Genomic DNA, 12,663 nt, shown 5'->3' with positions numbered 1-12,663 from the left:
TAATGTACAGCAAAGAAATCTGGCAGATACCACTTTAATCAAGTAATCAAAGTAATAGGACAGATAGAAACAGGCACCACTTGATAAGGTATAGTAGGAAAAAAACAGCATCATTTCTGTGACAGTCCTGCTAAAGATGCATATTCTGAGTCTAATTATAAAGAAATATCAGACAAACCCAAATTGAGGGGCATTCTACAAATAATTGGCCTGTAATCCTCAAAAGCGTCAAGGTCATGAAAGTCATGAATGAAGAACTTTTCCAGATTGACATGAGACTAAAGAGACATGACAACTAAATGCAACACATGATTCTGGACTGGATCCTTTTGCTATAAAAAGCATCACTTGGAAAACTGGTGAAACTTTAATGCAGTCTGAAGTTTAGAAAGTATAAATGTATCAGTGTTCTTTTCCTGGTTTTGATGGCTGTATTGTGGTTATGTAGGAAAATATCCTTGTTAGCAGGAAATATACACTAAAGTGTTGGAGGGAGATGGGGCAACTTACTCTCAACTTACTCTCAAATGGTTGAGAAAAAAAGTTATTTGTACCATTCATGCAAATTTTCTGTAAGTTTGAGTTAGTTTCACAAAAACAGGTGGAAAAAAATGAAAACAAAGTTATTCTTTGGAAAAACTTTAGATGGTTTCCCACAAGTCAAGTTACCAAGGGTACTGCTACTGTTTAATATAATATTGGAAGTTCTGTACAACGATGTAAGAAAAACCCAACAAAATCAAACAAAACTAGAATAACGAACAAACAAACAAAAAACCCAACAAGGAGTAAAGGCTCTAAGCAAACATATAAAACTGTTTTTATTTGCAGAAGACATAATTATCTCTATAGAAAACCCAGCAGAATCACTAGACAACTAGGAACATCGAGAAAAGAGTTCATTAAGGTTGCCAGATGGAAAATCAATTATCTTCCTCTACAGACCTAAAGGAAATATTTGCAATGTCTAAAGTGGACATGGGATTAATATGTGAATATACAGTGAAATCTTAAATATCAGCAAGAATAAAGACAAGAAAGCCAATAGGAAAAAAATGTGCAAAGGGTATGAGTAGGCACCTCGAAAAGCATGAAGCTCTATTGACTAACAAAAATATGAAGTAACACTCGAACTCACTAGTAATCAGAGGAATGAAATTTAAAATAACCAAGAGTCCACTTAGTACCCATTAGAACTGTAAAAATTAGAAAGTTGTATAGTATCAAGTGTTGGAGTGGATAGAGGCAATAAGAACTTTCAAGTAATATTATTGAGAGTGTAAACCGCTACAGATCTGAAAAATAATCTGGCAGTATTTAGTGAAGTTAAGTGTGTATAAGCCTCATGACCTCGAAATTCCACTCGAAGTTCTTGAATAGGTTAAAAGGGAACCAGGTAAGAAGATAATTCTCTACCATGTTCATAGAAGTGGGGAATGAATAAGTAAAGTACAATGGATGCCTACTATGGAATCCTATGCAGCTGTTATAAACAATGAACTAGATTATATATATATATCAATAAGAATGGATCCTAGACACAAAGTTGACTGAAAAAAAGTAAAAACAGAATCAAATGGCAATGCCATTTATGCAAATTAAAAACACATACACTAAACAACCTGAATAATACTCCCACAAAGATGTCCATAGCTTAATCCCCTGAATCTGTGAATCCCTGGAATATGGCAAGGGATTTTAAAGATGTAGTTAAGGACCTTGAGATGGAGAGATCATCCTGGACTATATGGATAGAGCTGATGCAATTACAGAGTCTGTATAAGAGGGAGGCAGAAGTAAGTAAATATGATGACAGAAGCAAGAAGTTATAGAGATGGAAGAAGGGGCCACAAGCTCAGGAATGCTGGCAGCCTCTAGAAGCTGGAAAAGGCAAACAGACTCTTCCTGGAAGCTTCCAGAAGGAATGGAGCCCTGCCAACACTTGAATCTAGACTTCTGACCTCCAGACCTAAAAGAGAATAAATTTGTATTGTTTTATAGTAGTAATAGGAAATTTTACATAACTTTACATATTATACAAGCATACATGCATAGTTAGGAACATATATCAAGCACACATGAGTAGTGTCTTTTGAGGAGAATAGGATAGCAGACAGGGAATGAAAGCAGGTGACAAAATAAAACAAGAGAGGTGGTTAGCATGTTGATGAAAACATTGTGTTATAACCTAAAGAAGAGGATCAACTCAAGTCTCTGTAGGAATGGTCCAGCAAAGACAAACAGAAGCAGGTCACTCCGACTGCTATGCAGAAAACAGACTGGATGCTCTGATAGGCTTGGCAGATATTCTTTAAAGACTTCTCTGATATAAAATCAGTCTCCTTTGTACCTTGATTCTGTGTGCCCTCAAGAATAGGCATAAATATTTTTGGTCATCGAATGGTATATTGCTCATGGTAAATCACTCTGTTTCTCATACTAATTTAATTAGTGTGAATCAGTCTGAAGATCTACTCTGGGTAGCCTGACAAATTCAAGTTTCCAGATTCGTGAAGATGAAGACCAACCTGCACTGTGCTACCTTAACATCATATAAAGCTACTGTGCAGCCAACATCATCCATCCTAGTGCCTCTGCATCCTTCAAACTTCAGTCTTATTCCTCCTCAGATCCTGAATGCCTAGCAAAGGATCTTACACACAATAGGCACACGGTACTTGTTAGTAGCCATCCCTGCAGATCTAGTGGTTGGATTTGACGCATTCACAGTAACTGTTGGTGGAATGATGTGACCTTCCCTTTCCCTCAACTCGAACCATCTTGCCAGTTTGATTTCCCACGTCGCTTTTACCGCGGACTCAGTATTCTCTGAACATTCCATAGTCTTTCATGTCTTCTTGCCCTTGCAGATAAGTAGTGACTAGAATAGTGTTCTTTTTAAAAAGGAGGTTCAAATATTTCTTCTTGGAGATCTTCCTTGTCCCTGCATGCATTCATTTGATCAATTATTCATCCATTGACTCACTTGACAAACATTGAGCACCTTTGCAAGCTGGGCAGACTGCAAGGCATTGAAAACATGATGGCAAGCCAAACATAAAGGGTCACCACCCTCATGGAGGTCTAGTAGGGGAGATGTAGTTTAATGAACATATTATGTTCACATTGATGAGTATACAATTACTAACTGGATACATGCTGAGTTAATAAACACTGTTCTTTGAGAGCATATAACCAAGGAATCCTTTTAGATTAGGGTGGGTTGTAAGTAAAGGGGTTCAAGGAAGTCCTAAGGAACAGTGAATATCAATTTGGAGGCACGAATAAGAGTGGAAACAAACAAGAGGCATTCCAGACATAGACTAGAAGGAACAGGACAAATCTGACGAATTGAAATAGGTAGTGGAGTTGGAAGGCAGAGTACAGGAGGGAGAGTGATGCTTCGTCCGTAGCACGATGTTTTTTATGTGTCTGTAATGGCGACCCCAAAGCTTGACGCCACACTCAGGTTAGAGATGAGTCAGGGGTTCCCACTAGCCGCCCACACGGACAACCGTAATCAGGACAACAAGCCCTTCCCAAAATGCCGCGAGAACGGTCTTTCCCTCTCCAGTCCCGAGACCTCGCGAGAGTACGAAGGCGCCCGTTGTTGCCCACAATCGGGGTGCCACGCCTTCCCCGGCCTCAGAACTGCCTCCTCCTTCCTCTTTCCCCGCCTTCCACGCTGCTCTCCGCTCTCGGATTGGCTGATTGAACCGGATCAGTTTTTTTTTCCTGGCCAGAAAGTGGTTCAACAACTAGTCCTATTTTGGACCCCGCCTCCGAAGCCTGCGCACTGGACGGCTGAGTCAGGTGTCACGCGCCTCCGGCAGGAGCGCGGACGAGCCAATCAGGGGCTTGGCGTATTTTACAAATTGGGGAAGTAGCTGCAGCAGAACTCAAGTCAGGGAGAAAGCGAAGAAGTGGGGGCGACCCTGAGGGCTTCTGGGGAAGGTGCGGCACAGGGATCTTGGAAGGAATGAGGGCTGTGGAGGTTTATAAGGAAGAGAGGCAGCTCAAGGTCCCAGGGCGAAAGAGTAGGCTCAAGTTGTCTAGAGGTGGTACCAGAAGAGCGGCCTTGCAGGCGCCGAGTTTTCTAGGAGCATGGATTTGGGCCAAGGTGGGAGTATCAGGGATGTGAGGAACGGACCGAAACCTCGAACTGGCTGCCCTTGGATCCCTGAACTTGCCTTCTTTCCCATCTCAGTTGTAGCCGTCATGACCACCTTCCAAACCAAGAGGGATCCTCTCCTCCGGGGTGTATCACCCACCCCTAGCAAGATTCCGGTCCGCTCGAAGAGAGGCCCGCCTCTCCCCACAGTCAAGGCCTGCGCCCTGGACCAGGAAAACCAAGATCCAAAGGTAAGAGGGCCCTGGTAGATGAAGATAGTAGCTACAGGAAGCAGCACACAGAAGCAATGCACCCCAACGCTGAACTTTTTGTCTTTCTTTCCCCTAGAGTTTGGAGCAGAAATTCAGTATTCAGCGTCCCCTCGTTGATTCAGCAGGCCCCAGACCGAAAGCCACACATCAAACAGAGAAATCAGAGAGATTGGTGGGGAGCACTAAGCACCGGAACCCCTTGGAGGAGCTCAGGCCTAGCCCTAGGGGACAAAATGTGAGGCCTGGGCCCTCTCCCCAGACAGGTACCTGTTGGAGGCCTACAACACAGTCTCCTTGGCCGAGTGGGAGAATGGGATAGACATAGTGGGGTTTAGGGCTTTGCACTCATTCCAGTCTCCTGCTGACAATGAGTACTCATCCCTGCTTCTGGAAAGCTCTTTGCTCTCAGAAGTTCTCTCCTTCCTTCAGCAAAATGTCATCCCTTCCAAAACCTTTTCCAGCTCCCCAGTCACAATCAATTGCTCTGTGTTCTAAGAGCTTACAATACTCTTTTATAACATGTCCATACTTTGGCTTGAGTCTGTTACCTCTGTATAGTTCGATGATAGCTTCTTGAGGATGAAGTCTTTGTCTTATTCATCTCTGAGCCCCAGGACCTAGAGTATTAACTTACATAGAACAAAGTTCTGTGAACGTTTGGTGAGTTGAGTCCAATTTATGAGTCTCTTTGGCTCACTTTTGAACCTCAAGGTGACCACACTAGGGTACCTGGCCCCTCAGCCTTCCCACTTCCTGTTCCTTCTCACCATTCCTTCTCTTCCCTTGCAGAGGTTCCAGGAGTCGTAGAGTTTGTGGCTGACCCTGAGGCCCTGGCCACCATCCTGTCAGGTGAGGGGGTGAAGAGCTGTCGCCTGGGGCGCCAGCCCAGTCTGGCTCAGAGAGTACTGGTTCGAGGGAGCCAGGGAGGCACCATCCGGAGGGGCCAGGTAATGAGACAGGATATGAGGAGATCAGGCTGGGGTAGACCGAGGAGGGAATCCTAAGCTGATAGCCTGTTTTGGGGTCCTAGGGTGCCCGGGTCTCTGCATATTTGGCCCCGAGAACTCCCACACACCGACCAGACCCTGCCAGGGCTTCCTGCTTTTCGAGGCTTGAGGGACCAGGACCCTGCAGCCGGACCTTGTGTGCCCAGAGGCTTGAGGCTCTGGTGAGTGCCCTTGATGGGCTGATACTCAGTGTTTCTGGGAGCTCCTTCCAGGAACAAAGCTAGGCCTTGGGAGAGAAGATACTTCATGATGAGCCAAAAGGTTTCTATGGAGGCAGATGGGGTTGGTGGTGAGGCCTGAAAGTTTGGGGCCACCTCTGATTCTACTTTTTTCTTCTGCTTCTATGAGTCAGATTCCACCTTCAGGACCTTCCTTTCATCCCTCTGCTCGCACCAGCCTCCAGGAGCTAAGAAGAGAGACAGGCAGCAGCAGCCGGTGAGAAGGAGGGGGTCATTTTGAAAAAAATGATCCAGTGTTTGAAAAAAATGATCCAGTGTTTGATCCAATGTTTGATCCAGTTATTTGATACAAGGGTCGTTCAGAGCTGGGGCCTTCCAGTAGCTTTTGGACTTCCCATCAACCCGGGAGGGGAAGTGGGGAACCCTGTGACTGCTCAGGGTGAGCTTGTGGAATAGGATTCAGAGCTTCATAGCCAGGCCTCAGTAGGACATCAGTTTCTTCAGGTTGTTGGTGGGGGAAGGATACCAAAATGAGAGGTACTGTCTCTTGTTTAATGGCTAGACCACAGACTGTAGCAATAAATGGAATCTGGGTTTGATTCCTGACTCTTGACACTTACTAATTATGCAAGATTGCCTGAACCTCCAAGTTTCAATTTCTTTAATCTGTCAAATGAGGATAATGTTCATGTTATCATTGGAGGTGGTTGTGAGAATGAAATGAGATGACGTTTGTAAAGCAGTTAGCACAGTGCCCAGCTCATACTTCGTACTCGGTGACTGCTAGCTGCTTTTCTTATTGTCATCAGGACTTCAGTGAGCCAGGCCTCAAGATTGCTCCTGGAGACCCCAGTCCAGTCTGGTGAGTGTATCTGGCCATGGGGAGAAAACAGGGGCAGGTGGGCTGCCTACAGTATGGAGCAAGATGAGAAAGCTCAGTGGGCTGGGGGAAAGGAGAAAGGCCAGATCAGAAGGAGCTGGAGAGAGAGAGACCTTGATAGGCCAGGTTGGCCCAGTTGCATTGGCGACCAAGAAGGCGGTCCCCATTTCTAAATTCTCCCTGCCACCACCTACAAGATTTACCTTCTGCTCACTATTCTTTTCTCAGCCTAAGAGCCATCACACCCCTACTCAGGGTGCTCAGATTAATAAGTGATTATTGAGATAGTTCTGGGCTCCAAAGGAATGCTGGATGGGTCCCCACCCCTGATGAGGCAGTGGGGGCTATCAAACTGACATACCGTCTTTAGAGGTTGCAAAGCCTATGCCAGACTTTGGTGAGTGCTTCAAATGCTACAGCAAATTTCCTGTCTCCTCCTAGCTTCCTCTCTCCCTGAAGGAGAACATGAAGTTGTCACTCACTCAGATGAAGGAGGAGGGCGCCCCCTCAGTCTGGCGCAGTGGGTTCCATTAAGAGAAACCCGAGAGATAACCCACACTAGGGTGAGATGGGACCCTCTTGGGATGGAGAAAGTGGGGAAGGGAGATGCTTGGGGATTCCCCAGTAGCAACCAGCACTGAAGATTGTGGGTAGAGCCAGGCAGTCCTGGGCCTCGGATGTGAATTGGGTGTGGATTTAATCCTGATGGGCCCAAGCCCTCTCCAGACTAAGACTAGCCTCTGTTCACCAGGTATTTTGGGCCTGGGGATGAGAGGTCACAGTCTGGTATATACTCATCTCACCATCAGTTCAATGCTGAGAGAACTGATATTTGTCAACCAAAGCATTTATTCATTCACTCCACAAGTATTTATTGATCAGCTACTGTGTATCAAGCACTGTTTTAGGTTCTGGATATACAGTATTAAAAAAGTTCACATTCTAGAACGGGGAGGCAAAAAGTAAATACATTGTAAAATGTGTAGTATGTCAGATGGTGATAAATACTCTCTAAAAAAATATTAAGGCACTGAAGGGGAAGTGGAAGTGGGGGTGGGGTTTGGTATTACAATTTCAAATAGATTGGTCAGGGGATCTCATTGAGAAGATGATGTTTAAGTGAAGACCAGATGTTGAGGGAGTGAGCCATACAGATATCTGGGACAACATTCCAGGAGAACTACAGATGCAAAGGCCCTGAGGAAGGAATGTACCTAGTGTATTTAAGGATCAGCAAAAGAGAGATACCAGCAAGGCTGAACCGAGTAAGGAGAATGACAGGAAGTGAGATTAGTGCAATGACAGGATCAGACTAGGTAAGAATTTAAAAATCAGTGTAAGACCTTGGCTTTTACTTGGCATGAGTGGAAAGACATGGGGACGGGGAATGAACAAGGGAGTGATGTGATTTGATTAGGTCTTAAAAGAATCACACTGGCTGCTGTAGTGAGAGCAAGTCCTAGGAAGGTGAGGGAGTAGAGATCACTTTTCTACCTTGTTCCTTTCCACAGGACAGTCGTGACTGCAACCTGATGCCCTCCCCTGGCAGTTTGCTGCTACCATCCATTCCCTGTCCATCCCCTTTTGGACTGGCTCAGCGTGTCCCCTCCCCTAGCCCCTCAGCTCGGGTTTGTATCCACAGTTCCTAGGGGCTGTGCAGGGGCAGAACAGTCTGGCTGGGATCCCTGCTAGGCCTAGGTTTTGTCCTTGCTCAGCCACCCCCATCTCTCCCCAGAGCTCATACTCAGTGTTGCGGCGTCCCGCCCTTCACCCCAAAACCCAGTTCACGCCCATCCCATCAGCCCCCAGAGCTCAGCAGGTAAAAGAAGGCAGGGGAGGTAGCTGGCATAGGAAGGGAATGAATGGGTGCAGGGAGAGTTATGACATCTCACTTCTGTCCAGGCCCGATGTTTGAGTGGCCTCTCCCCTCATTCTTGCCCTGAAGAGCCTGCCCTGCCCTGGGTAAGTGCCCAAAGCCTTTCCATGCCGTGATCCCTCACTCTATCCTATTGGCCTGAGGCCCAGCAGTATAAGGCAGGTGGGCTCTCTGGAAAAGCTACCTAACTCTCCAACTCTCCCTGCTTCTCTGCTGTCCCTCCTAATCTCAGTCTAGGGCCTGTCTGTTAGGGACCTGATCCCTTCCTCATGAGGGTGGGACTCAGACTGGTTTTCCTGCCCCAGCCAGACTTTCTCATGTGGTCCCTCTCTTCCCGTGTGGCAGGAGCAGATTGCAGTCCGGTTATTTGACCAGGAGAGTTGTGTAAGGTTGCAGGAGGGGACTGGGAAACCACCTGTGACAAATCCTCATGGACCCCACCACAGTACACCCCCCAACCTCCAGGAGCTCAAGATGCAGGTGGGTCTGTGTGGGCAACAGCTTTGATGCCTGATGGGCAGTGACTGGGCTGGGGAAGGGAGAAACAGGAAGAGAGGGGTTATGAGAAAAAGACAGTGTGAGTAGAGACTTGAACTCACATCTTGACATCACACTGAGATATACTCTCTCCCACCCACAGCGCATCAGTATCCTGCAGCAGCTTTTGCAACAGGAGGTAGAAGGGCTGGCACGGGGCAAGTGTGCCCATCTTAATGAAGCCTCCTCTCTGGATATGGTTGAACTTCAGTCCCTGTTGGCTGAGATTCCTAGAACTCTGAATGGCCCAGAGCATAATTCAGAGGCTTTCCACCTTCCTGAACTGTTACAACAATCTGGACTGCCAAAGCCCTGCCTTTCAGAGGAGTGTGGAGAACTACAGTGCTCCCCTAGAGCAGAGCCTGAGGTAGCTCAGCTCTGCCCTATAGCAGAGCCAGGCCCCCCAGTGTCCTGTCATAGGAGGGAGCCTGAGATACCAGAGCCTACCACCCAGGAACAGCCTAAGGTATCAGAGGCCTTCCCTCTGGTAGAGCCTGGACCCCTTCAGGTCTGCCCCCAGGGGCAAACTGGACTCTCAGAGCCCTCCCCTAGGGCAGAACCTGGGGCATCAGAGGCCTGCTCCCTGGAACCTAGGAATCCAGAGTCCAGCCCACAACCCTGCTGCAGTCTGTGGGCTCCAGCGACCACCAGCGTGATATTCTCCTCTCAGCGCCCACTTTGTGCCAGCCCCCCTATCCGCTCACTCCAGTCTATGAGGCCCCCAATAGGCCAGGCAGGTAAGGAATTGGTTCGAAGGAGTTGTGAACAAATGAGGTTTTCATCTCTCACTGGGAGTGGGATCGCCTGCCCTGTACCAGGTGATCCCATGCTTTCTTTCTCCCACCTGCCCTGCCCCAGTCCAGCTCTCCTTCGGGAAGAAGGGCAGAGCTGGGCCTCCAGCCCTGTGCTCCTAATTGGTTTGGTCCTTGGTGGAGAAATGAGAAAGGCAGTAATGGTGGGAGTATAGGACTCCAGAGCCCACCCTGAACTCTCTGTGGTCCTTGGCCCCCAGGCCCCAGCAGTTTGGCTCCTGGAACCCTGGCCCTGAGGCAGCGTCTCAAAGCATGTCTGACCGCCATCCACTGCTTCCATGAGGCGCGCCTGGATGATGAGTGTGCCTTCTACACCAGCCGAGCCCCACCCTCAGTCCCCTCCAGGGTCTGCACCAACCCTGTGGCTACATTGCTGGAATGGCAGGAAGCCCTGGTGAGACTTCCATCCATAGCCAGGTTGTGCCTGTACAACAATCCTGTGAGAAGTAGGAAGTGGGGCAGGGGGCCAACCTCAGCTCCTTTACACAAGTCCGGGGAAGGGCTGTCTCCATTCAAGGATGGTTGGGCTGTGACACGGTCTTCTCTCTCTCCAGTGTTTTATTCCAGTCGGTTCTGCTGCCCTTCGGGATTCTCCGTCATGAGGCATCTGTCTTCTGCTCCTGCCCTACTCTTCTCCTTCCTTTTAGCCCTTATTTATTGTTGGTCCATGCCATGGGACTACGAACCGATGCCCTTTTGTCCTTTAATAAAGTTTCTACAATGTCGAGAATGTCTGTTTCCATCTAGTCTAACCTAGGCCAGCTACTGCTGTTGTTCTCCAGTTGCCCACATGGTGGCAGTGTCCTCCATCTTAGAGCCAGCCCTGGGTTCTCGGGATCTTCCAGGCTCCCTCACATTGGAGCTGGCCTAAAGGGAGGAAGTCATCCCACTCCTGCCCACACTACTGCTCAGCAAGCTCTATAAGTGTGTTGGGGGTCAAATGTGGGCCTTTGTAGACCTGCTGTTCTTGAGATCAGTGCCACTTTCAGGAGCTGTCAGTAACTCCCTCATCCCCTATTAGAGCTCCTCTTACAACTCTTTTCCTACATCTGGCAGAAAGCTGAGGAACCAGACCCATATCCTTGGAACCCTCTCGTGTTAGTGTTACTCTGGTTGGTGTCTCCCCACAGTGTAAGGCTCAAAGCTCCCCTGAAGCTGATACCACCCCACCTCCCCCTTTTCATATCACAGCAGAAGCCCTGAACTACTACCCTCCTCTTCTCCCCCAGAGGCAGGCCTTGCCTGGAAGAACTAAACTTTTGCCTCTGGTAGGGTGGGAGTCCTTGAGAAGAGTAAGGGAATGGGTCGGCCACTTGTCCCCACTCTGTGCTCCAGTTAAGAGGCACGCATGTTCTCTAACTTCACTTTATTGGATGAGACAACAACAGCTGTAGCCCCAGGGCCCAGCCAGGATGGGAGTGAAATGGGGACTGTACAGAATGAGTTTTAAATGCTAGGAAAAAATTCACTGGTTCCTCCAGTTCACAAGAAGGCTGCTGGACCGGGCCAAAAAAATGGAGATGAGGGGAGGTGGGGAAGTTGAGAAAAAGTCATGACAGAGGACCAGTGCCTACCCAGTCCAAACATCTCCTCCCGCCTATGTGGTCTCCTGTTTCTGGTCTCTCCCTCCCTAAATGCCAAGTCTGGCTAGTGAGATTACTCTAGCTCCCGGCGGAAGAGAGGAGCACGACCTCCGCCCCTCTCCGGACTTTACTCATAGGCCCGATGCTCACTGATGCTCCAGTTCCCTTCCCAAGCCGCTCAGCTCCTCCTCTGCCCCGGCCTCCGCTCCCCAGCCACTTATACCCCAGAGCACCAAGAGTCCGCCCATTAAGGCTTCCTCCAGGAGCAGGAGGGTTTGCTCCACTGCCAGGCTCTCAAAGGATGGGGGTGGTGCCTGGGGTGGGGCGGGTTGAAGGTGGGTAAGGAGGGGAGCCGAGGAGAAGGGGGATGCGTGGGGGATGGGGCCCGGCTCAGTCTGGGTAGATGATGAAGCCAGAAAAAGTGCTGTACTTGTTGGTGTTCCCTCCGTGCACCTTCCCGCCATCCAGCTTGATGAAGACTTCATCGCCCACATCCAGGTGCAGGATCACGCTGTTGCTGGCGTAGTCGTAGTTCTGGTCCGCGTCCTGGGCAATGGCGCTGGCCCGGACCTATCAAGAGAGAACATGACAACCCCCTGACGGCCTGTGCGGACCTGGGGTGATGAGAGGGGTCTGGCTGAGTAGGTGTAGCTAGGCCTGTGAAGCCGGCACTAGGGGAGCTGGCTGTAGTAGCTGGAGAGGACAAGTAGAGGCCAGAAGATCGCTGAGCTTCACGGGCACCACCATTCACTAGCTGTGTGACTTGGGCAAGTTTCACTTCTTCTCTGGTCCTCAATTTGAGCTATAAGGTGGAGGTAATAATAGAGACTACCTTCTAAGTCTGTTAAGATTAAATGAGTTACTACATGTGAATTACTACATATAAATGAGTTACTATATATAGAAAACACTGTAAGGCTTTGCTATTATTATCATTTAAAAAATAAAATTAGCCAATAGAATAAATTCTAAGATTCTGAACCCCATTTGGCCTCCTAAACTTGTGGTCCCTTTCCCCAGTGATAGGGCACAGATGTATCTGTGTGTATGCAAGAGTGGGAAGGTGCAATGATGCATTCTTGCCTCCCAGGTGCCTCTGGAGCCCCCATCTAGGGGTCACCTTCTGCCCCAACAGGTAGCCCCTCCTCCACTCTGGCTCCCTGCTGTTCTAAGATTCTGAACCCCATTTGGCCTCCTAAACTTGTGGTCCCTTTCCCCAGTGATAGGGCACAGATGTATCTGTGTGTATGCAAGAGTGGGAAGGTGCAATGATGCATTCTTGCCTCCCAGGTGCCTCTGGAGCCCCCATCTAGGGGTCACCTTCTGCCCCAACAGGTAGCCCCTCCTCCACTCTGGCTCCCTGCTGTTGGTCGCCTCTGGCCACTAGCCCTGCCCCCCCCGCTCTT

The 12,663-nt window shown here is 48.6% G+C and overlaps 2 protein-coding genes across 5 annotated transcripts in view; one reads left to right on the top strand and one right to left on the bottom strand.

Annotated features, from left to right (window-relative positions):
• The first annotated feature begins 3,799 nt into the window (after window positions 1-3,799).
• TROAP (trophinin associated protein) lies at window positions 3,800-10,404 on the top strand. 4 transcript variants are annotated; one of them, XM_006916810.3, is made up of 15 exons: window positions 3,800-3,954; window positions 4,208-4,362; window positions 4,460-4,646; window positions 5,173-5,330; window positions 5,414-5,551; window positions 5,743-5,825; window positions 6,379-6,431; window positions 6,891-7,012; window positions 7,961-8,077; window positions 8,185-8,268; window positions 8,352-8,411; window positions 8,671-8,805; window positions 8,966-9,599; window positions 9,875-10,068; window positions 10,229-10,404. In XM_006916810.3, the coding sequence occupies exons 2-15, from the start codon at window positions 4,219-4,221 to the stop codon at window positions 10,274-10,276; spliced, it is 2,157 nt and encodes a 718-aa protein (XP_006916872.1). In that variant the 5' UTR covers window positions 3,800-3,954; window positions 4,208-4,218; the 3' UTR covers window positions 10,277-10,404. The 4 variants fall into 4 exon arrangements, with proteins under 4 accessions (XP_006916872.1, XP_015448715.1, XP_015448716.1 ...); XM_015593229.2 differs by lacking the exon at window positions 3,800-3,954 and adding an exon at window positions 3,961-4,120; XM_015593230.2 differs by lacking the exons at window positions 3,800-3,954; window positions 8,185-8,268 and adding an exon at window positions 3,961-4,120.
• A 621-nt stretch (window positions 10,405-11,025) lies between these two features.
• Window positions 11,026-12,663, bottom strand: part of C1QL4 (complement C1q like 4) — a 4,507-nt gene continuing 2,869 nt past the window's right edge. The window contains exon 2 of the mRNA XM_006916808.3: window positions 11,026-11,827. Coding sequence (XP_006916870.1) covers window positions 11,648-11,827 — 180 coding nt within the window. The 3' untranslated portion in view covers window positions 11,026-11,647. The remainder of the gene's footprint in view (window positions 11,828-12,663) is intronic.

The sequence above is a fragment of the Pteropus alecto genome, unplaced genomic scaffold (assembly GCF_000325575.1).
Source record: "Pteropus alecto unplaced genomic scaffold, ASM32557v1 scaffold196, whole genome shotgun sequence".
NCBI classification, from domain to species: domain Eukaryota; kingdom Metazoa; phylum Chordata; class Mammalia; order Chiroptera; family Pteropodidae; genus Pteropus; species Pteropus alecto.
Note: the sequence above shows the minus strand (reverse complement) of the source record. Positions and strands in the feature narration are given on the sequence as shown.